Source organism: Miniopterus schreibersii (assembly GCF_964146895.1).
Source record: "Miniopterus schreibersii genome assembly, chromosome: 1".
NCBI classification, from domain to species: Eukaryota; Metazoa; Chordata; class Mammalia; order Chiroptera; family Miniopteridae; genus Miniopterus; species Miniopterus schreibersii.
In genome coordinates this window covers 87,505,995-87,531,859 of record NC_138101.1, presented here as the reverse complement: position 1 = coordinate 87,531,859, position 25,865 = coordinate 87,505,995, and the positions used below count along the sequence as shown (strand labels likewise).

Here is a 25,865-nt window from a genome sequence, read left to right as displayed (position 1 = left end):
TTAACATTATTTGGGAAAATTTCACCCATACACAAGTCAAAAGAGCAATATAACTCCTCATGTACCCAACATCAGCTCCAAAAATTATCCATTCAGGGCATGTCCTGTTTCATTTATTTTCACTTTAACCTGCCTCTCCCACTCCCACTAAATTGTTCTAAAGCAAATCCCAGAAATTATATTAATTCATCCATAAACATTTAAGTATATAGCCACAAACTATTATCACACATAAAAATTATTAATTCCTTATTATTGTCAAATGTTCAGTATTCAAATTTCCTGATTATCTGAAAAAAATGTTTTTTACACCTTGTTTGTTTGAATGAACTTTTCTAAAAGCACATTGGAAAGTGTTTTAACATTTTAGTTATTATTCTTACTGATAATCACCAAAGTGTCCCATTTTTGGCCAATGAAACATCTTTAAAGTTGGCACCCTGAGTTCTTCTGACACAGTCTTTGACAGCTTTCTTGCTTTCTGAATTGACAAGATATTTCAAGCTCCTGACAGAGACCTGGAATTAGCCATTTTTCTAAAGATCTCAAAGTTCTCATAGTGGGAAGTGGTATTTACAAAAATGATCCAGGGTAACCTGGCCGGCGTGGCTCAGTGGTTGAGCATCAACCCATGAACCAGGAGCTCACAGGTTCGATTCCCGGTCAGGGCACATGCCTGGGTTCATGCAGGAGGCAGCTGATCAATGACTCTCATCACTGATGTTTCTTCCATCTCTCTCTCCCTCTTCCTTCCTTCCTCTCTCTGAAATCAATAAAAACATATTTAAAAAAAAAATCCAGCATATACAGGTGCTCATTGCTACTGTGTTGGTCATTTTTTTCAAGGCTTCTTTGGTGCAGAACAAGAAAAAATTTTTTAAAGGAAAAAATACATCACAAATTGTTACTGCTTTTCAAATTCAAATTTAAGATTTTAAGATTTAATTAACTTCTCTAATTTTTATTTTCTCTTTCTTTTGCTGAAATCTTAGTCCCTAAGGACATTAACATAATTATCTATTTGCTTCATATTATAATACATATGCAACTATTTCAAAAACAATAAAAATGTTATTACTAATAATATATCTAAAAACAGTTATTTTTTGTAATTCTTTTCTCAAGAGTTTAATCCAATAGAATATATAACCAAATTTATGTATTTTCAAGTTGCTTGAAACATTTTTTACACTGAAAATACAACCATTACCAAAAAGTGCATTAAATATATATGTTCATTTAACTAACAAGAATTTCAAAATGAATGGCCATGTAACCATCACCTGGGACACTAAAAAGAATGAGGTGGAGCCCCTCTCCCTGAAATCTCCTCCCTTTCTCTAGAGTTAATCAGTAACCTGATTGTTAAATGACATAGAAGAGACCCAAAATAATTATGAGATGAAAATGTACAGAATAAAAAGATTAGTGAATTTTTAAAAAAAGTAACAGAAATGATCTAAAATAAAACTCAGAGAGAAAATAGGACTGAACAAGTAAATAGAACATCAATGAGTGGAACAACTACAAGAGGCTGAAACATGCATAGATGGAGTCCCAAAAAGAAAGGTGAAAAATGGGGGGGGGGGGGGAGTCTAGAAAAAAATATCTGGAAGAATGTCTGAAATTTTTCATATTTAATGAAAACTTAAAATCCACAGATCCAAGAAGCAAAACGAACCCCAAACACACACACACACACACAAGAATATGAGGAAAACTACACTAAGGCACATTACATCAAGTGCTCAAAACCTGAGAAAAAGAGAAAATCTTTCAAGCAGTCATTGTGAGAAAAGGGCTGCAGACAAAGGAACAAAGACAAAAATACAGCAAATTTCTTGTCAGAAACAATGCAAGCGAGAAAAGAGTGGAAAAAAATATTTAATGTATGGAAAGATAAAAACTGTCTTTCCAAGAGTCTATAGCCAGTGAAAATATCTTTAAAAAACAGAGGTGGGATAAAGAGTTTTGCATATATATAAAATCAGAAAGAATTCACACATGGTAGAGTTACATGACAAGAGAAGTTAAAGGAAGCCCTTCTGCTATAAGAAAAATTATACTGGCCAGAAATATGGATCTACCCAAAGAAATGACAAGCACCAAAAGTAGTAGATACATAACAAAATATATAGATGCTTTATTTTTATTTTTATTTCTAATAAAGATATTTCACTGTTAAAATAAAAATAATAAAAATGTAATGTGGAGTTTATAACATTAGAAGTAAATTTATGACAACAGAAGCATGAAACCATGAAGAGGACAAATAAAAATACATCACTTTAAGGCTCCTACACTATATGTGAGGTAGCATAATGTCACTGTGAAATATCAAGATGTAAGCTATAAACCCCAGACATACATTAAAATTAGAAAATAAAAGTAAGTATAGCTACTAAACCAACAAAGGAGACAAAATGATGTCCTAATTTAATTCACAATCTAAAAGGCATAAAAGAAGAAAAGGAAAAGAACAGAATGAACAAAATAGAAAAAAAAAATAGTAAGGGGATAGATTAAAATTTAGCCATATCACTAATCAGGTTAAATGTAAATGGTCAAAATACTCCAATTAAAAGACAGAGATTGTCAGAGGAGATGGAAAAGCAAGACCAAACAGCTATATGCTGCCTATAAAAACCCCACTTTAATATAAAGATATAATACATTAAAAGCAGATGAATGGAAAATGCTAACATTAATCCAAATAAAGATGGGTAGCTATATTAATATTTGACAAAGGATTCTAGCCAAAGACCATTATTAGGTTAGGGAATTTCACTTCATAACAAAGAAAAGGTCAATTAATAAAGAGTACATAAACAAGCCTCAATATTTATGGATATACTTATAGAGCTTCAAAATATGAAAAACAAACTGATAGAATGGAAAAGAGAAATAGATAAATCCATAATTATAGTTTGAGATTGCAATACCCTTCTCTCAATAACTGATAGAACAAGTAGACAGAAAATCAGTATGGATATAGGAAACTTAAGCAACAATATCAACGAAGGTGCAGCCAAATGGTACAAAAATAATTGGATTTTATAAGCAAAAAATATAAACTTTGATCTATACCTTAAACCATACACAAAAATTAACTCCAAATTCATCATAGCCCTAAATATCAAACCCAAAACTATAAAGTTCCTGGACAAAAACACAGGAGAAATTCTTAGAAACTTGAATTAGGCAAACATTACTTAGAAATGACATCAAAAGCACAATCCATAAAAGAACAAATTGATTAACTGCACTTCAACAAAATTAAAAAGTTTTACCCTTCAAAAGACACTGCTAGGAGAATGAAAAGACAAATCAGAGAGAGAAAGCTTTGCAAAGCATACCTCTGATAAAAGATTTGTATATAGAACATAAAAAAAAAAATCTCAAGGCAGTAAGAGAATAAATTATTCAATAAAACAGACTGGAACAAAATTGTCACTATAGAAGATACAAGGGTGGTAAAAGCTCAACATCATTACTTATCAGCTAAATGTAAATTAAGACAATATGAGAACATATAACAAATAAAATTTAACAAAACTAAGAATGTGGAGGAACTGTACCTTCTATATGATATACCATTCCATTCCTAGGTATTTACAGTGACAGTACATGTTAAAGACTTCATACAAAAGCTCACAGATGTTTTATTTATAATAACCCCAAACTAGAACTAACCCAAAGGCCCATCGACAGCCAACTGGATAAACAAATTGTGGTATATCCACTCAATGTTAGACAGACACAAGCAGAGGCCAGGTACAGAAAACTCGGGTACAAAAACTCACCAGGGTAGAAAGGCCCATATGCTTTGCCTGGGCAAAACTGGGCAAACAAGAACCTTGTCCCCAGGGTAACCTATCCTCCCCTAGCAAATCGCTGGTAATGAGGTCTAGACCCCCTGAGTGTTTCCTCCCTAAATTTAATATCTAGGTCTCAGTTGTATTTTAGCTCCAGGCCCAGATAAGCAGCAAAAACAGACAAATGGCACTATGGCTGCCTCAGGACCAACTACATTGACTAATGATCCCCTGCCCTGGCACCAGCCAACCAGGGGAGACCAGGATCCCAAAAAAGCACACCTGGGAAGCTGATGAATATTCTATTAAGACACTCCCCTGAGACCTCCCCTAAGATTTCCACCTGCAAGAAAGAGATAAATATCTTCAGGACCAAGGACCCAGTGTGCACTCCCCACCAGGGGAGCACACCAGTACCATCTTCTTCCCCCTTCTTCCTTCCGAGGGGACACCACAAGACTTGCAACCAGGGGAGCCATGGGCAGTGGCAGCTTGTTTCAGGCTTACCACCTGAACCTGTGTCCAAGGTCCCCTTCTCTCTCTGACTTCTCAGTGAGCCAAAGCAGCCCAGCCTAGGCTTTCCTGTTGTTGCTTCTATGCTCTTCCTTGTCTCACTGTCCCAGGTATATTTTTCCATGGACCTAATACCCTTTGACTCAGTGCTGTGTAGCCCTCCCCTTTGGATATCCCCAACCCTCATTCCCTTTTCCTTAAATAAGTTCAATTTTTCTTTATTCACTGTCTAAGATGGCTATTTAGCCTGCCCATGCACCACCAACCTTTACCTTTCAATTAATAACATGTAACGACTCTCAAAATAATTATGCATGTATACATATGTATATATATAATACTCTACAAAATGCAAACTAATGTATAGTTAGGAAGTAGGTCAGTGGATGCCTGGGAATAGGGGAAAAAGAGAGGAGCAGGGCATGAAGGAGGAATATGGTTTATATATGGGCACAAGAAAACTTTTGGGGATGACGAATAGATTCACTACCTTGATTATGCTATTTTACAAGTGTTTACATAAGTCAAAATGTATCAAATTGTTAACCTTACATATGCAGTTTATTGTATGTCAACTGCTCTTCAATGATGTTAAATTTTTAAAAAATCTAATTGATCTAATGTCAGAAAGCTAGCAAAAGGTAAGAATGGGATTGAAAGTCAGGCAGACCAATGAACACCCCCTGGTTTACAGGATGGAGGTGGAATCCTGCCTGCCTCACGGACCTAGCTTATTCTCCAAGACTAAGCCCTCCTCTTCCTGTGAGACATTTCACAATGTATTTACATTGCCTTAGGGGTATTCAGCAGTCCTTTGGCCCCAGGGAAATGCTTCTTTGGATCCCCAAGTTCCTTTGGCAGAAGTTTGCCCTCCAGGTGTTGGCAAGGCTCTGAGACCAGAAGCAGGGTGATATTGGCATATTGGCCGAGGTAGTCTCTGGTTCTCTTTTGTAAAGGAGGCAGCTACACCTATTTTCAAAGGCAGGAATTTTGGCATAATGTAAATAAAGCAGCTACAATTCTCTCTCTCTCTCTCTCTCTGTTTGTTTTTGTAGTAAACATAATTAAAACCAATTCACATTATTTCCACATCTTAGGAAAAATATATAAAATGCCATCTTTTGGTTCTCAACACAGTTAACAATGAACATTTGACTAGGAGAATTTTGAGATATAGAAAATTAATGCAACCTGTAAAAAAATTTAGTAAAAATTTAGCAGTGGTGTTATTGACAGGACGCTTCTGTGTGTAGGTAAGCCAAACTTTTCTTTAAACACACCATCACTCCTCACCTTTGTTGGGCGTCTTTGAGTTCAACAGGCCAGACCGCACTTCAAACGACACAGATGAGGGAGATAAGTAATGACTCTCAACCTGCTGCAGGTTATGACTCCTCGATGCAGCTGATCAGGAGTCGTTGGGTTCCCTAGGACTGAGTGAGCATGGAGGGAAGCCTAGCTTCTTGGGTTGAGAGATCAGGCTCTAAACAGCTTTTCTGACTTGTCAACAAAACATGTTGAGGGGTGGGAAAAAGAGCTGCCTCCCCTGCCCATTCTTTGCTGTTTATTGCTAAGCAATTACTATAGTTCAAAGCCTGCCAATTCACCTTTTACAGACCTGCTAATGCCATCATGAGGGAGGGGAGACAAAGGCCACCTACATCCAGAGGCGCTCAGCAGCCAATGCCAAGGTTCCGCACACAGAGGTATCTGCTGAAGGACAGAGGCCTGGCTGATTCAAAATCAAAACCCAAACACGCTGCTGGGCTGAGTCCAAGTCAAATATCCTCCTACAGCTCTGGTACTTTTTCTCCATATTACCCTCAAAAATTCCATGGGTGGAGCTTCTTTCAAAGCCTAGCTAAAAGGAGCTACTAGGCTGGATGGGAAATAGCTGGCTGGCAAAGGCTGAAGCCTTGGAAACATCACAGAAATATTCAGGGTGATGGAAGCAGCACTAATAATATCATGAAGTCTTAGCAACTCAAGACATGAGAAGAAAAAGGGAAACACTTAAAAATGTGTAATGACTGGGTGATGGAAGGTTTAAAAAAACTTTCCTCTGGCAGAAATGTCTAAACTGCAGGCTACAATGTGGTTGAAAGAACAACTCTCATTCATCAAGTATTCTGGGAGCCCACTAGTACCAGGCGCTGTCTGCAGCTCCTGGGGACACAGCAGTGCTCAGTGTACGCAGCAAAGTCCCAGCTCCCGGGAAACCTCCATTCTAGGAGGGGGCAGAGAAGTGTGAGAGGAACAATGAAGTTAGAGGGGGGGTTGGGTGGTGGGCTGTTTCAGACAGAGTGATATGGAGGTGCTTGTGAAGATAATATCTGAGCAGATACTTGAATGAGACAGAGAGCCAAAAAAACAAAACAAAACAAAACAAAAACACACTGAATGCGAGGGTAAAGCTATTGGTGTTAAAAGACTAACACTGGTGTCCAAGAAAATGAAGAGGAAATACATAAAACTTCCAAAGACTGTATGGGTATGTTTTCCTGCTTCAGTGCTATTGTCTCTTAACCTAATAGGATTCTATTTAGATACCAGGAGATCTACACCTTTTATTACTGAGTGGCCCACACTTTTGGTTTCTTTAATATAAAAATCTAGAAAGGGGTTACTATTTCTTTTTCTTTTTAAGTGCTCTGGTGACAATGACAAGATTTCTGAACTCACCCACTTAGTAGCTGATTCTAGAACACTTGAGTCCAGGGTCACGCAGAGAAGAAAATGAAGACATGCAAATGTGGGATCACTCGTCATGTAAACACATGAATGATTTAGTATGTATAGCCTGGCAAAGGGGGAACTAGATTAATAAATTCAAGTAAGAAAGCAAGGGAAAAACAAACTTATCAAAGATATAAAGAAATGGGGAGCATCCACATGCACGATCCTTTGGATATAGGCAATTTTTCTGCTTTCTCACTCAGGTGGCTGGTGTACCTATGTCATTCTACTCTACCCTTGGTGCTCATTTGGAAAACATGCATTTCTAGACCTCAGATTTTGGATTCTAATGCTATTGCTGCTTAAAAGAGCTAAGACTCCTTGGAGAACAGTCAGTTCTTTGTTAAAGCAAATGAATTATAACAGTCTGGAGCTAAAAGGAAAACAAAAACACAAAGAAGAGACCATGGAGAAAGACTGATACTGGTCACTGGTACAAGATGAGACCATAATGATGCCCAAAGAGATAAATAATATAAAGCATGATAGAAAAAGGCCACACCCTTGAGTATGTGTGAACTGCCTGAACTCCAACTACAGAACAATATAAAGGTGTGCCCCTCTGTGGATGAATACATAATTCTGAACCGGAATGTGTATGCAGCTGGCAGAAAATGAATTTGTATTGGGTTGAACCAGAGCCACCCACTTAAGAGGCTGTTAAACCAGAAAGAGGGCAGGAAGACTGTGGGACTGAAAAACTGGTAGCAGGAATACTGTTTCAGGGTCCCTGAATGCTGCCTGTGCCTTCAAATCCAGGGTGTGGGTGTGGCCTCGAAGGAGGCTGAATCTGATTCAAGAATCAGACCGGTGAAGTGATCACATGTAGGCACCCTTAAGTTCCATACACCGACTTCCTGCTGAGCTCATCCTCATTACCTCAGCATTTCCCATTTACCGAAACAAGGAAAATGAGAGGCAGGACAGACAGACTCTGATTTCTTGCTCCATCACTAGGCTAAACCACTGGTCATTTCAATTGATCTGCGGCTCTCGTTTTCTCATCTAAAAGCTGGGTGAACACCTACGTTTCATGGAGTCAGGAGCCTGTGGGAGATGAAGGCTATGAGGAACCCACTGGGGCCTGGGCCACAGCAAGGGTGACTGTCACATTTCTCTCCTCGGCATGACAGAGGGAACTTGTGTCACACACAAACCCACCTGGATGTCAGTATATGAACAGAAGGAAACTGAGGGAGGAAAGGCATAGAGAGAAACTGACTTTAACATGCGTGCTCTGAATTTTTCTAATAAAAGCTGCTTTAGAGCCTCAGTAACATATGAAGCAGTCACATGATGGTCTTGGAGGAGTACTTTCCCTATCTCTTTTCTTAACCATGTTTCAGTATAAAATTAATACAGGTTATTTTTACTCCATCAGTTTGATGACCAGTATTTTCCTTGTTGCACTATTTTGTTAATTTAACTTATAAAAATAATGCAGAAGCCATCTTCAAGAAACTTTAAAACACACAGTTCCAAGATTAAGTACTTCAAAACAAAAACTTCTGAAAAAAATTTACATTCCTTAGGAATTATCTACAATTTAGTACCAAAATAAATTTGCTAGTTACAAGACACATTCTAGTAAAAGATCACCACTCACGCAGTTTCTATTGAGTATGCACAAAACCAGATTTAAAATGCTCATAATCTCATATGAACAGTCTAAACTGCACATGCCATCTTAGCTTACAGCCAAAAAAATAAACAAGAAAAAATAATTAAAACAAAAAATCCACGTCTCATAAATGGGAACCTGAGGCCCAGTCTCATCTTCTAATACACAACCAATTCTTCCAAAATTCGTTCTTCCTTATTTCGAACTATCATGATCTTTCAAATACAGAGAAGCCTACTTTTCGATCACTTATAGAAGTGGGAAAATACCCCTATATAAAGAAACTCTGGAGAGGTACGTTTTCTTGTGGGGTTTTTTGTTTATTTTTTCTTATTCTCTTTTCTTAGGTGTTTCTGAACGGCCACCTTTTTCCTATTTCACGTAGGATTCTGAAGGAAAAGCAATTACTATAGATTTGTCCAAGGACACAAGAAAGCCTGTGAGGTGCTGTAAGAGACGTAAGATTTCACAGTGCTTAAGCCAAGAATGGGAAAGGTGTATGTGTTCAGGGAGCAACCCTCTCTCAGGCTCTCATTCATACTGTCCTGTCCAAGACTCAAGACACATTTTAAGAGGCGACATCACCTGGAAGGTGTTTGGCGCCCCTGCTCAAGACTGGCTGGTAAGAATGGATTCCACTAAGGATACCAATGGACAGGAGACAAAACAGGAGACAAAGTCAGCTATGTAGCTACATTCTTTGTGGTTTCTTCCTTTTAACTTCACGGGCCCTACTGGTTTCTAGATAGTTCGTGTTTTTTAATAATCTCTTAGAGAATACATGTACAAAATAGAACGTTAAATAGATGCAAAGGATGAAGGAGAGTGTGACCCCCCTTCATGCCTCTAGTCATCCAGTTTCCTTCCCAAACACAACCAGCAGGACTAGCTCCCTCAGAAATAATCCAAACATCACAAACACACACACACGCAGTGCACGCACCCCAGGAAACACTCCCATGGTGGACAAAGAGAGGCAGACAAAATGACCACAGAGCTTGCAGATTCATAGAGAGAAATGTCTTACTTTCAAACATGACTTATTTGTGAAGTTAAGGAACTGCTTCATTTCTTTCTTCTTCTTTTTAAAAAATATATCTTTATTGATTTCAGAGAGAGGAAGGGGGAGAGAAAGGGAGAGATAGAAACATCAATGATGACAGAGTCACTGATCGGCTGCCTCCTGGCACACCCCATACTGCAAATCGAGCCCACAACCCGGGCATGTGCCCTGATCAGGAATCAAACCACAGTCTCCTGGGTCATAGGTCGATGTTCAACCACTGAGCCACATCCAGCCAGGCAGGAACTGTTTCACTGATCATATGAGCGTACTGTGGTAGAGATACAAGCAATGAAATACTGTTGTGAAGACATACTTTTCAATTCATATGATCTATTTGAGAGCACGTTTTAAATGTTTTGAGTACTGCTCATTATGTACCAGCAAAAACAAAGAACTATATTGTGGTCCATTCTGGATGACAGAATGGTTTTCTTTCAGAAATCGGGGCAACCTGTCAGAGGCTCCTCTGCAGGAGACAGGTCATTTACATAAGACACGAGGGAATGCCCATGCAAAGCCCAGTCCTAAAGGAATCATGAGCCTTGCTTTGAAAAACATTCTAGTCTCCTAAAGGAAAGAAATCCTGTATTTAAATATGCCCCCCCCAATATAAGTAGTATTCACAGAAATAAATACTGAGTTACAAACTGATGAATAGCACATGTGAGTTTAGAACAATGTGCTACATAGTAAATACTGAATAATTGACAGACATTATTATTATTAAAACTGCTATGAAGAGAAAGTAAAGGCTCTGCATTAAGACAATAAAAGGGACCTAGAGTAGATGGGCAGAAAGAAAATACTCAGGAAAAAGGTCTCTGAGCATGCAATATTTAACTTGACACTTGGAGAGTAACTAGACATTCAAGAGAGAAAATGTGGGAGGAAGGAACATACCAGACAGAAGACATAGCACTTATGGAGATCTTAGGTGGAAAATAGGTTGTATCTTTGTTGGGAGGTAACCCAGCCTTGTTTTGCTGGGCCCATTCCCACTGGATCTGTATCAGGCTCTGCAGAGCCAGGTCAGCTCTTACTTGGCCCATTGCCATGATCCTTGTGTGTCCTGGAACATAGTGAGATTCCGGTATTATCAAGACAGGGAGAGGCCGATGGAAAAACTAACCTCCAAGTAAGTTTCCTCACACAACGAAGATCTAAGTCTTTTATAATACCTCCAGAAAGTTGTCAAAACTGTGCCAGGAATACGGTAGACGTAAGCCTGTCTCAGACTTGTGAGAAGTTACACATGGAACGTGTCCATAAGAAAGGCAATGTGCATCCTGCTATTTCCCAAGCCACGTCGAGTTCAAGTTTAGCAATTCTGTCCCAAAGGACAGGACTGAGTTTGATAATGCTTAACTTTGGATGACTACTATAATAAAATTCTGAAGATGTAGATACTGTTTTAAAATAAATGCTGTAAGTTTAACATTAGAACATGATGTTTCCTACCGTCTGTATATTTAGCATTCACAGTCTCACAATATTCTACTGGAGGAAAACAGAAGATTTTACGTAAGAAGATAACTATCACCCTGCCGACTCTTCGCACGAAATTATGAGTAAGTTCTCTGGTACTGGTTGTAAATATAACACACAACCGACAAAAAGCATAGTTTTAAACGATCCTTTACATGCCACTTTCTCTACCCTATTAAGATGCTCATTGTTTCTCTGATTTATCTGATAATAAATTTTTGATGACTGGAAAGTCTCATAAAATTGCTCTGGTGCTGACTACACTGATTAATAAGTCTGAAGAATCGAAAGTGTCAGGAATTCATGTGTACGAATAAGTTACTGCCAAACATATATTAGGTATTCCATAAAATATAGAATAAAAAGGTTGATCTGATAATTTTATCTTGTATCCATTTTCTTGTAACAGTTTATATTCAGGGTCATCATCACCTTCCATTCCCTTTAAAAGAAAAAAATCAATAAACTAAATCCAGATGGGCGCCAAATTCAAGAATTAAACTAAATTTAAAAAATAATGAATTGATATATACCATAAACCATGTTTCCCAGAAAAATAGAGAATTCAGAATTAGAGACCATTACTGGGGCGACTCTCAGAGATGGAGAAGTTGACAGTGGGCGTGATGAGGTCATCTGCCACTGACAGAGCTGGGACTGGAAGCTACTTCTAAGACAGTACTCTAAGAACAGCCTTCATTTTCCCTCTTTTCCCTCGTGGCTTCAAAGCAGAGTACATCCCTGCTTCTTTATGCCACAGTGCATCATATGAAACTACTCACTCCATCTCTACTGTCCCTCTCTCCTCTGGGGAAGCAAACAGCTTTAATTACATGAGAAGATAACTCTATGCCCTGTTATTAGTAGTCTTGAGCTCTCCTGAGACAAGGTAGGAAAATGAAACAAAAGCTCTAAGGGCTCCAGATGTGGTTACTATGAGACAGGAAATCCCTGATGCCAGTAGCTACCACTAAGGACAGCAGAGTCGGAGAGACAGTCCCTGCCTACCAGTGAGGTCCTATCGCAAGCAACAGCCATACAGGCCCTTCGCACTGCTGCTTCCTTCCATAAAAGAAACAACTTGGGATGCACAGTCGGTGCTCCAGGTGACCCTCCCTTCTTGAATTCTCTAGCCAAATAGGACCAAGAAGGGGGTTTTGTTAGGTGCTTTCCATTCCCAAGGGACTTTCAAATTCTAACCAGCATGTTTTAACATGGTCCATTCTTAAAAGAAGACTGGAAGTAACATTACGGACCTCTCTCCCAAGAACAACAGCCCATCTAGTGTATTCCTAAAATGAAACAGTGGTGAACTGCATGTTTTGGAGAAACATACAACTCGGAAAGCCAAGCATATTAAGAGAGGACTTAGGGGGGTGTGGGGGATCAAGCCTTAGAGACTATTTAAACACATTCACTAATAAACAGAATTTGCCTATCTAGGAAGTTGTGGGGGCCATGGAAGAAGAGAGTAGACAAGTGAAGAGACAAACTGATGAAGTGAACGATGCTTCTGAGCATTTGAGAAACAGCAGTGTTGTGGGTTAGAACTGTGCCCCTCACCCCAAAATTCATCTTTAAGTTCTAACCCCTGATACCTCAAAATGTGACCATATATGGAGATCAGGGTTTTACAGGGGTAATTATTAAGTTAGAAAGAAGTCATTAGGGTGGGCCCTAATCCAGTATGACTGTAGTCCATATAAAAAGGGGAAATTTGGATACAGAGATGAAAACACATAGAGGGAAGACTATGTGAAGACTCAGGGAGAAGATGGCCATCTGCAACCCAAGGAGAGAGGCCTGAAACAGATCCCTACCTCACAGACCTCAGAAAACAACAACCCCGCGGACATCCTGACTCATTCCAGCCTCCAGAACTGTGAGACAATAAACTTCTGCTGAGTGGCTTAACCAATCAAAATTAGACATCAGAAGGGGAAAAAACAAGCCACAGTCCACTTGCAATGTTAAATAAGCAAAACTCAACAATAATGTATTTATTTGCTAAACAAACATTACCTAATTGGATAGAGAATAAAAAGTCCACACATTTTGAAGGTGCTGGAATTGTATACGTTTCTAGTGAGACTATTTAAAAATTAACTATTATAGTGGAAAACAGTATTTTCTTCACCATAAACTTTTTATACCATGAGTCTTAAAAACACATATGAAATAATGTACAAGCACAACAGAACAAACTATGTGAGGTTATTACTTTAATGATTGATGAATAAACTGGGGCATCAGCAAATGCCTCTGAACAGAACTCACTTTTAAGCTTTTAAAATAAAGCTGATTAAAACTCCTTTCATAATATTATGCATTCTAAACCAAAATACTTGACAATAGATAAGAACCCTTAACTGTAAAAAAAAAAAAATCCAAAAACAAAAAACAATAGCAACAACAAAACCACCCTTCAACAATGACTGACCAGAATAAGAGACCACAGCTGGATAAAAAAAGTCAGCATGTAATAAGACAAGATATTACTGCGCAGAGAATAGAAATCACGAAGTTTTGTTTGATTATAAAAGCGCCAGTTGTTAATTTATCTCTCAAATAAAAACAGCAAATGCTGGCAATAACTCATCTTAGCTGGAGAGAAAGTATCGAGCATTGAATTTTTGAAGATTACTGGGAGTTGATAAAGGTTATCAATATATGTAGGGCTGAACAATTTCATCTTATTCAGTAGCTCAATATTCAATAGTTCCATATAATTATATCAAATGAGTAGCATCTAAAAATGGAACTCAAAATAGCTTCTCTGGAAGAGGAAGTAACTGGATACTTTTCCTTTTCGGAGTATGGACTGAGTCTAGCCTTTGTTTATTTTCCTTTTGTTAAGTGGGACAAATTACATTCTATTTACCTTAGATCGATACTGTAATGTATCACACTGTACCTTACAGGCTGTACAAAACATGCTGAATGCAAGCTTCATAGTCAGCACGCAGGTAAGGAGGGGCTGAGGACCGAAGGAGACCGAGACACACACCATGCTCTTTAAAGTCCTAAGTGAAAGCCTTTTGTAGTGCAAGGATCAGAATAAACATCACTCTTCTTCCTTTGCTGTAGCAGCATGTTTGTTTCCCTTTTGCCCCTCTAAATTTATTCAGAACTCTTTAATGATATGTGCACTAGTCAGTGAAGTGAAATGCAGAAAGACTGACACAGCTCTTGTTCATTGGTCCAGCCTGATCCCACCCAGTCCCTGCAGAGCTCACAAGTCAGCAGTGTGCCGGAGGTGCAACCGCATTAGAGGGCCAGAGAATGCACACGGATATGTAAGGGAACCTTTCCCAAGGCTGGATTTGTATCTAATGTACACAGGAGTGAAAAACATTCCGGAATATATATAAGATGAGGTTTCTTAGATGCCTTCAGGAATACAAGCTAGCCTCCTAAAGCTGGTCTTTAAACCCTAACAGGGTTCACTTTGACCTTCATTGGTTTGGCATGGGGGTAGGTGGGGAGGGTGGGTAGATGTTCTCTACTGTAACTCTCTTTGAAAGCTTCAAAGACTTGTAAAATTTTTATGTATCAAAAAAATTGTGAAAATGCATACAGAAAAAGGAAAAATACTAATTACCTGTGAAGGTTATCTGAATAATAATGCTAAACAAGTTAAAAAGCAGAAATGCTTTTAAATGTAAAAAAACTTGAAAGAGGTAGAAAACTGTTATGTACTCTTCTTCAAATAGTCTATTTTCTGCCTGTTACCTTAAGAAGAGAGGTATTAATTTACCAGGGCAATTAATAGCTCAGGGCCACACCGAGGAACAGTTGAGTGACTACATCAAGGATCAACAGTTGCTATTACACCCTGACTTAATCTGTTCAATAGCGAAATAAACATGCTTCAGCTCTGTGCGCTGGTAATGTACTATCTGTAGAAAAAGGAACACCATGTAATTTTACCATTTAAAGTGAACATGAAATAAGGAATATGACACAATACTACCCAAAATATAACATTTTATGGGTTTACCTTTTCTCTTAGATATTTCTTAGCAATGTTATATGCAACATATTTGCATGCAATTAAGTCAAGATGTCAAAAGTCTGAATCATATTTTGTATAGAGGAAATGTAATAAAACATTTATTAGCTTAAAAAAGGAACCAAAATATACATGTCTAGTATCTATAAAGGAAATATAAATTACCAGGAACATAATACACAGTCAACTTTTAAAAATAAAAGCAATCTCTATGTCAAAAGCTTTAGGAAAAAAACCGGTTCTTCATTTTCATGTCTACTACAAAAAATATTGTTTTTCTCCAGCTTAATTTGAGCTATTTTCAGATATAGTAAAGATAAAGAAAAGTCTACATTGTTCTGCATACTGATTGTCACTATATAAAATTCACTCACTGCTAGAAAGGTCCTGGTATTTTAACCCTCTCCTCCATCCTTCTGTGATATTTATAAAAACCATCTGCTAGCTCTATGCATCCATTCATACTTCACCAGAAAATAATAAGCTTTATACAGTTTTTGTTAGACAAAATCCCTTCTGTAAAGGGCTGTCGTAAAATGAAGAGGATCACTGATTAGGTTGAAATGCTCTAGCCTTTTTGTAGACCAGATAAATTTGTCATTTTAAGGATCTTCCAGGCCACACTGACGCAGGAGCCATTAGAAGATACAGGAACAGTTTAACAAAGCCCATTTATGTCCATAATAACCTCTAATAGGTTTGCACACAATACAGAAAAAAGGGAACATTACTTAGTTTTAATTCTACAAGTAAAACAACTTGAGAAACAATAACCAAATAGTATCCTTCCTTACAAATCAAACAGGATGATTTACTTTGCTAGATTTCTAGTAAAGAGAAATTACCAGCATTGTCCTCATCATTGCTCACCATTCTCCAAGCATTGCTTTGTTAAAATGTTTCCATTAACTAACATGAATAATAGTATAGCCAGTCTTCATTTAAGACTAAAAATCAAAACAAAAAACCAAATGAGTGGCACCTCTCTGGGGAGAAAAGGAAGTTACAAGACAGGAAGAATGACAGAGCGGCATCCGCTGAGTTGGGACGCCCTGGAAATAGGCCTGCCATGCTTCACAAATTGCAGCCTTCATGAGGATGCCTGTTTTCGAAATGCCTCTTTCAACCAACACGTTTTCAGCCTAACATTTGTCAAACCTCTCCTTTTGTTAAGAGTTAACTTGTCAGCTTTTACAATGGCTTGCAGTTTCTATCCGCCTTCCTTGATGGAAATGTGAAAAGTGCAAGTTACTCCCTTTCACAAAGAATCTTGTCAGGGATCCTGACTCCAATCTGACTTCTCCTCCTAGGGAAAAAAATCTACCTTCTGAAAACTTAACAAGTGGCGACTATTCTATCATAATTTTGCTTCACAGAAATAAAAGAGGTCATACAAACAGACAAGGACCATGAAATAATGAGTTAAGAGGTGACTGTATAACTTGACAAAGGCCTGAAAACAGTAATGTGCTTGTAGAGCTTGACCATCAACCTCCCGACCAAGCAAATTACTTTATTTTAATAGAGGGAGTTACTCATAATGAATGGGCAATGCTGTGACTCCAGCCAGCATGTTCCTTTTGTTGATAGTACGATAAATGAACAGAGAGTAATTTCCGCTTGAGAAATGAGGAGGAAGACATGATGGATACCCAAAATGTACTCAAAAGAACCGCCTCCTGAAGAACTATACCTCAACATCCTCCCAGCCACACCTGCCCACACCTCCTCTGGCTTAACTGCACAAGATCATCTCATCAAGTCAAATCACCTCACAGTATTTTAATTTTTCCTAAACACTGTTTTCCTTCACTGTTTTGTTTCAAATGCCCACGTCTCCTCTTGGAGCCCATTACAGACTGGAAATCAGATAATCCATCTTTTCTGCCTGTCATTGCTCTAGACTCAAAACGCCTCTGAAGATGTGCTTAGAACGTGAAGGTCACTGTGAAAGTCGACTATAGACATGAATGAAAACGAAACTTACACGAACTGATAAGTTCTTTACTACTTTCATTTAGCTAACAGGAAAAGGATACTAAAAGTCCCCTAATTAGGAAGTGGCTGCTTAAGAACATTAAAAGGTTCAGTTGGGTTCTAGTTACATGACAATACACTTTTTTTATTTATATTTAAAAAAACTTGAATTTTAAAAATCACTGTCATTAATATACATTGATATGTGTATATGTAAAAGACGACCTTAAATTTTAAAAATCAGTGAAACATAATGGTGGCATTTTTATACAAGTATTTTTTTAAAAAGGCTAAGATTCTGCTTTAGTGTCTTACTTAGTTAATGGTCCAGGTATCTGGCTGGTACGTTTGATAAAGGAGTGAAGATAACTATGGAAGAATGGATGAAGGACAGGAGAGCTAAAGTGTAGGAGGTGGTCAGCATTCTCCTCAAGGAGGGGAGAGGAGATCTCTCAGGGACTCCAAAGGACCCACCCTTGACGAGCTCATGGCAAGTGTTTTCTCCCAGCAGAGGCTCACAGACTCCTCTAAAAGAAGTGATGGGGTACAAACTGGTCCCCCTAAAAACAGGACAATGACTCTCCTATGCTTACTTAAGCTTTTTAACACTGATTTAACTGTATAAAAGATAATATAACTCTCCATGAGGAAATCAAATACAAAAAGGTATGCTAATAGGCAAATTGCTTAGATTACTCCAATTTCCAAATATAGGATGCCAGTGATAGAGTTAAGAGCATATACATCAAATAGGCTACTGATTAAAATGTTGTGTAATGTATTCCCTTTCAAATAACATACCAATTAACTCAATCAAAGAGACATACCCCTCGTTCATCCAGAATCCTAACCATCATCAATAAACAGAAATAGTCTGTAGTCTAATGGGGACTAATAGCCCAATAATGACTGAGGTAACACAAAATTAACAAATTCACAACATAATATTTTAAAATGAAATTAAAACTAGAAGCACTTTTATATGCAATATATTCGAATTCTCTGTAAATTATAAATTAATGTATGGTAAAATAAAAAAGGGTTAACCATAATAATAAATAGTATTTCCCCCAATTCTGGATTAATAGGAGCGCATCTGTGTACTTGCTGTATGTTAAAATATATACAATTATTTTCTAAAACGATTCCCTACTAACGAAGCTATAAGTAGCCTCCCACTTACTAACAAAAAATTAAACCTCTATCTAAAACCGATGACAGCAATGATTAACACTTTAAGATGAACAAAATGAACAATAATCTTCTAATTTGCAATTACATTTTCACATATTTTCATAACTAACTAAGGATGAGCTATATTCATATTTAAAGAAACTATGTATCTACATATTGCACATAACTTGTGTCTTGTGAAACAATAACACATCCTATAGTTCTCTCATTTTACTTTTAAGGTAAGTCTTAAGATACATTGTTCCTGTCATAAAAAAATCCACACCATGATTTAAGCTGCTTTCACATATGAAGATATGCTATCATTTTGGCAATTTTAGTCTATTTAGTTTTAATGCCATTGTTCTTCAGAGCTCATCTTCTCTGTGATTCTGTGGGACAGCAAATATGAGCGTACTAAGCCCTAGCTTGTGTGACCAAGAGCATGGCATCGAGGAAGAGGCTACAGGACCACAGCTGGCCATTGACAAACAAGGAGCCTGCCCTGTCAGTCAGCACTGCCCCACTGCCCCGGCACAGATATGGCAAGGGCCATGTTGAGTGTGGGGCATTTTTCTGATAACAACAACAAAAAGAGATGCCCACCTGAACGTGACCATCACTCCTCCTCTAATTTTTCTCAAATAGCCCAAGATGTTAAATTCTCAAATTTAACATCTCAAACACAAAAACAGATTAAACTTGACTATGGGGTTTTATTAAGTCTTATGCATTTGCTTAAAACTAGAGGTGACTAGATTCCCGCATTAGGGGGCCACTGAAGCATAAGATAAATGATCATCTCAATATGGGGGTGGGGGTGGGGGTGAGGTGGGACAAGGGGAAATAAGGACAGAAGATATAACAGAGCAGGCGGGGCTGGGAGAGTTCCTTCCAACCAGGACACACTGAAGATAAAAATGGTGAAAACAGTTAGGTTTTAGGGTGGGCTCCTCAATCACCTTTGACCTGAGGTGAAGAGTTGAGGGTTCTGATGCTGGGACTTAAGCTAGCTGACTCCTCCTCTTTTTCTGCCTTTCCTTTTTCTCTCAGAGATACTACCATCTCACCCGAGTAAAAGCTTCTACAGAATAGAATGATGCATTCCTAGTATTCTCTACTCATTTAAAAACAAACTACTTAACAATTTTGTTCAAAACAGCTGCTATTCTTTGCATTCAAAGGAAAAAAAAGTATATTCTGATCTTAATGTGTCTGGCAAATTTCCTTAGTGTCATGAATATTCAACTAATATAACAACTTAAAAATTTTCTAAACGAACTTGGTATAAATTCCCTTAGATGATGTCAATTAAAATAATCTATCAATAGGAGACAATTATTACGTGTGGTTATTAATAAGACATGTAGAAATGCTATGAGCTAACTGCCACCAAGATGACAATGTCACATGATAGTTTTAAAATGGCATAATTACAAACACGGTAAAACCACAGTGTACTATTCTGGAAAACTAGTCTACTTACTACTTATATGTCTCTGAACGGATATATTCAAAAACGTGGGACACGCCAAGCTGGAACTGATCAGCAATCGGGGTAACCCAAGGATTGTTCTCTGCTTTGAATACCTGCTTCTGACCAGTCAGATCCAAGTTTCCTGAAAAGATGGAGAAGAAAAAAGATGAAGGTCCTTTCATCCTATACAGATCAGGACTAAGAAGTCCTGCCCAAAAACCATAGCACAATCCTAAGTATCTTCTGGTTCCTTTGATTTGAATAAAAATTCCTTACCCCAAGACATCACTGGTACACAAGCAATTAGTACCCTAGTCCAAGAAATGAAGAGCAAAGAAAACAAGGAGTGAGAGAGGTATTGGAGGGAAGGAGGTAGGAAGAAGGCAACCTGGAAGGAATTTTTACAAAGGTAATATATGCTTTATTTTCCCTAGGTATTTGTGACAGAGACTAAAACGATCCCATCCAAAATGGAGAGAAGTGCTATTAGAACCTCCTGAAGTTCTGTTTTGACAATGTGAATCACTGCTTGTCCAATCTCATCTAGATCCATCCAATTAATACCACCTTTTTTCATCAGGCAAAGAACAATATGAATGAAGAGAGATAAAAATATTGCCCAAGTAAAATTATTATTGCATTAGGTGCCATAAGAACATCTCAGAATCAGCACCAAATGGATCTCATTAACATGATTATGTCAGAAATTCACATTTGTATAGTCCTAGTAAGTTTACAAATCCAAAGCACTTCCTCCTTTGATTCTCCAGCAATCCCCGAGGTCAGTTATCAACATCCCTTTATAGGTGAACAAATAGAAATGTGGGGAAATTGTGTAACAAGATCAGAAAATGTCACAGCGGGGATGTGATACTAAGACTCCTGACGACAAATCTGGTATTCTTTCGATAATGCCTGGTGAAGCTACCAGGTTACATGTCAGTGTAGATCAACCAAGGATGAGTTAGTGAGTAGCATTAAAAAGCCATTAAGTGCCACTATCTGTTGATGGTCACTCAACTATTTTTTGGTTTGGTCTGGTATATTCAAACATGGGAAAGGAGGTGTGTGGAAGAGCCTCCTACAAAGTCTTGCTTGTGAAAGGGTCGAGGACAGAGAAGCTGGGCGGCAGAGGTATAAGCGGTTTGACTTGACAGCAGCCTCGCTGAAGGCTTTCCCTAAAAGTCCTACTGAGGAAGTCCTTCTCAGACTCCCGGTCCACACAGACATCCAGTAATTATTCTTCCCAGGACACAACCAACGTAACATATTTGTCCTATTCTGAGGTTCTACTGCCAATTTTGCCATAACTGATAACTCAGGATAATGAAAACACATTCTAGGATGCAACTATACCACAAAGCACAAAATTTCCTAGCTGATCTGACCTTTAGAAATGAAAACAAATTAACATTTTTACTAGGATGATGACATATTTCTTCTTAAAACAAAGGAATTAATACTTTAAATCCATATTCTTTTTGTTATATGAACTTGTAACTATTCAGAAAAATGGAGAAAGAAAAGACCAATATAAAAAGTGATTACAATTTCATAAAATGCTTTTAAAGAAAACAGATATTAGCAAATATCAAGAGGGAGTACTTCATCAAGATCCTTCCAAAGTTACTTAAAATCTGTTGGTGTCAAGTACAAAAATAAACAGATACATTTCTCTCCAAGATTATCAATAATGTCAATTTCCTCATCTTAATGATTAAACATCATTAGTCAGATATGAAATCATTTGGGAAACTAATGGACTTTACTCTCTAAACCATGAATCAGAAAACTGCCTAGGGCAAATAAAAATCCAAGAGCTGCATTTAGTCTGCTTAGCTGGGTATCTTACCTGGGTGCGATCTTGCCTTTTATAAAAGCTTTTTTGTTTTTATCTTTACTTGGAGAGGGCATTTTTAGCTTCCCAAGAGTTAAACCAATCTGTTTAAATTTCTGTATAATTCTTATTTCCCGTTAGGATCTCATTTGCTATACTTTATGTCCTTTCTTCCATATCATTCATTCTCCTATTACTTTTGTTTTTCCATTTCCACTTTTCCTAAAAATAGTACATCATTTTCCTAAAAATTCTGGAACAGAAATTTCCGGAAAAGTCTTCCATTTGAAAAACAAGTCCATCTCTAAAGTGTCCTGTTTTAAATACACAGTGTATATGTCACCCACTCTTCTCAGGAAGTATGGTCACTGAGAGAAGGGCCTATATGCCAGGCGACAGTAAACATGCTGCAGCAATTCACTAATAACCTGGGCATGGAGGCTCTAGAGGTGACTGCATCTCTCTTAAAACATCCACCTAATTAACAACTTATGCTTACATATTTATCATCTTTGTGCTTCTAAACCCTGCCCACTGACATCAGCATGGAATCAACTATGAAAAATTACTAAGAAATTTGGGAAAATAAATGTAATTCAAAGTGAAAAAAAGAAGAGGCCATGGAAAACATAAATTGAATAAAGAAATGAATCAATTCCTAAGCAAAGAGGGTCTCCCTGTTGGTGGCTACTCGTGCCCTAAATACCTTTCCTCCTCACCCTGCCCATTTTAGTCATCCTAATGAGAAATACAGTCTCCATTTCTAATGGGTAAAATCTTATCTGTCGAACATACATCCGGGACTCCCATCATTCACACATTACCATGAGTTAACTCAAATGGATGGTTTTCCTCTCAACATCTGGTTCAGATGGGGATCAAGGGCATATGATTTTTTTACTCCGGGGAAGAAGAGGGGAATGAGGAGGGAAGACAGCTACATTTGGAGCACAGAGCACTTCTCATGCTGTATATTCAAGTCCCTGGCTCAGTGTGAGAGCAACAGGGACCAGGGAAACACTCTAGCAAGGAGCCTACACACAAGCCTCAGCTAGTCCAAATCCATCCAGGGGTGACTTCCACGGGACAGTGAGAGAAAGAAGCTCTTCTTTCCCAGGCTGTATCACAAGCTCTCTTCCAGCCAGGTCCAATAATTCAAAAGTACAGATATTCTATGAGCAATGCAAGTTTTAATTATCCTTGAGCTTAAGGTACAGGTGCCTATTTGTATGGAAAAGAGCCTGCATTCTACTACCAACTACCTACGTTCCCACTTTGGAATGTACACAGCCTCTTGTTAACTTATTAACAGCTTCTCACTAAGCCTGCAGCCTTTTGATTATTAATCCTCTAAAAATGATGTACTAAATTCTATGCTCCCTGATTGCAAAACATGGAAGACAGACCTAGGGGAATAACGCCAAGAAAGGTCAACCACGTTCTCTGGGCCCTTTTGTCTGAAGCCTCTAACCCCCGGAGATCTGTCAATCCCTAGCAATGTCTCTATTAAAGTGCTGTCAATGGAGACAGAAGAGGCGTAGGGGATTGCTAATGACTCCTGCTAACTGGAGCAGGCAGGAAATGCTGGATGCGAGCTGGACATACTCCCTTTGGGGAAAAGGAGTCTTCTACTGATGTCTGAAAAGTCGGGGTACACAGAAAGGCACGCAGGCTCTTCATGAGCATTTTTATTGACGTCGCTCCAAACTCATCTGTATTTCCAGCTGCTTAGTTTAGTCTCAATTCTACACAATCACATTCACAGGGGTTTCATACAGCAACCAGAAATAGGGGGCCTAATAGAAAAGAATGATTCAGGTTCACTGGGGGAAGAAGAAAATCCAAAACAATAGCCTTGTCGTTGACACCGTGTTTTCTTTTTAACAAAGAACCACAAAAACCGTGTTTAATGTCCATAGCAAACCTTAAAGCAGGAGACTATTACAGATGACAGAGATGGAAGCCATGCAAGCTAAACCAAGCGCTGCCTCTTCAGAGCTATCACCAGGCTTGGCGTAATAGGGCATGCTTATTTTGTTTTTCAACTTAATGCCACTGGTGGAGAACACAATACCTGCTTCTGTGCAGCCGTAATCCTCCCAGTCAGCTATTTGTCTCTGGCTTGCCTACCTCACTCGGTACCAGCCTGGAATGCAGCCATTTCAGAAGAGGGTTAATATAATTAGAGTAAAGCCAGGCCATTATACTGTGTGAAAAGATGACACCCGTCTCATATTGGCCTAGCAACAAGTTACCCTTGCCTCAGCAAAGCTCATCTGTCAGCTGTCGGAGGTAGGTTCCCTTTCAAGTAATAACATGCAGGAAGCATCTCACCCCACTGTCAGTCAGGCTGCAACCGCCTGAACTGCTGCACGCTTCAGTGAGTCTAGTTAGGAGCCCTCACCCATCTCCTTTATTAGAAGCCTGAGCGGCGCTCTGGTGCTGTTCTAACAAGGATCAGGCGGCAGGATTAAGCACTGTGACAAAGAGGATCTAATAAGCTAGAAAGTGGTGCATCTACAGCCACGCTGGCTGGCTCTCAGACAGAGATTCCCTGTGCTCACCCTTCAGTGGGACAGCCTGGGCCACGGGGGAAGCCAGCCAGCGCCGTGATTAGCAATGACCCTCTGACCGATGCTGCTATGAAGATCATATATCACTCAGAGGCTTATTCAGCAATTGCAAATTGGATTTTCCATTTTATTACCTGCAAAAGGACCACATATGCTTCATATACAGTAAGCTTTGCCATGCGACTCTAATTTTGTAATCACTAAATCATGCAAAACAATCATTCTCCTTGTGTTACAAATGTGACTGAATGCAATAAGCAATTGGAGCCCCATTAATAAGCATGCTTATTTTCACTTATGGAAATCGGCTGTTTTCATAATCACACAGTTAAGAATCCTTCCTAAGTATTCAAAAATCCTGAAACATATGGCCAGTAACATTACTGATCATATAGTAAGCAAATGAGGGGGTCTGGGCAAATTTTTCACATCATCAAAGCAGGAGTCTCTCCCTTCCTGATTCCAAAATATCAGAGCATCATTTAAATCAATTCACTCTAAAAGCCAGGCTCTCTCATTCATAAAAATCTAAGACCATGGTCTAAGGAGGTAAAACTAGCAAACCCTGGCTGACTGAGATGTCCATCATTAGATTACTAGATTTGCCCAAGCCCAGGTAATTATTTATCCTTGAAGGGGTCAAGATGGGACACTATGACAGCTGAAAGATCACCTCTGCTCTGTAGTGAGTCCACACACAGACGCTAACCACAAATGACTCCAGCACAAAATAAAAGCTACATCTGCAGCCGCTCCAGATATAGAGAGAGATTCTACACATAAATTTCTCTAATTCTTATTACTAGGTAACAGGCTACTAATTTTGGAAGTGCATGATTACAGATAATAGGTGAAGGCGGGAAGGTACTCCTATTTTTTCATTTCTTTAGCAACATATTTTACCGAGTGGAAAATGACCATAAGGCTTACGAAATGATGCTAATATTGTAATAGTAAATGTTTGCAATAATAAAACACTGGAAATAAGCAGAATGTTCAACAAGAGGTGAAAAGCTGAATAATATATGCCACAGACTTACAATGTTATGCAGTAATTAAAATGAATGGAATAAATTTGTACATATTTAGGAAGAGTTCTACATTTTAATTTTTTTTAAGTAAGGTTTTTATTTTAACTATTTGCTATGATTTAATTTTTGGAAAAAATATGGAAGAAAGAAATCCCATATATGTGTATGAACAAAAGTGTATGTGAAAAAGAGAAAGAAAAAGAAAGGATACATATCTAATTGTAAATGCCAGTGTCCTCAAAGAGGGGAAATTAGGGTGGGGCAGGAATTTGAACCAGCAGGATGAGGAGTAAACTATTAATTTTGTCTTTTGAGAATTCCATGTGATTACATGGGATATTTTTATAATTAGAAAAGAATAAAGTGCACTGAAAGAAAATCATCAAAAACAAATTCAAGCCCTGGCCAGTGTGGCTTAGTTGGTTGTAGCATTGTTCTGTGCGCCAAAAGGTTGTGGGTTTGATTCCCGGTCAGGGCACATACCCAGGTTTCAGGTTCCATCCTCAGTGGGGGCACATATGGGAGGCAACCAATTGATGTTTCTCTCTC

At 38.3% G+C, this 25,865-nt stretch overlaps 1 protein-coding gene across 5 annotated transcripts in view; it reads right to left on the bottom strand.

Annotated features, from left to right (window-relative positions):
- The window catches only part of RSU1 (Ras suppressor protein 1), a 170,578-nt gene that overhangs the window by 61,909 nt on the left and 82,804 nt on the right, over positions 1–25,865 (bottom strand). For 3 of the 5 annotated variants that reach the window (XM_081143585.1, XM_081143589.1, XM_081143588.1), the window contains exon 8: positions 19,885–20,017. The exons of 1 other annotated variant lie outside the window; for it this stretch is intronic. In XM_081143585.1, the coding sequence (XP_080999711.1) occupies positions 19,885–20,017 (133 nt within the window). Of the gene's footprint in view, positions 1–9,772; positions 10,020–19,884; positions 20,018–25,865 lie in introns of those variants that run through there. One more of the 5 variants, XM_081143587.1, reaches the window with a different exon arrangement.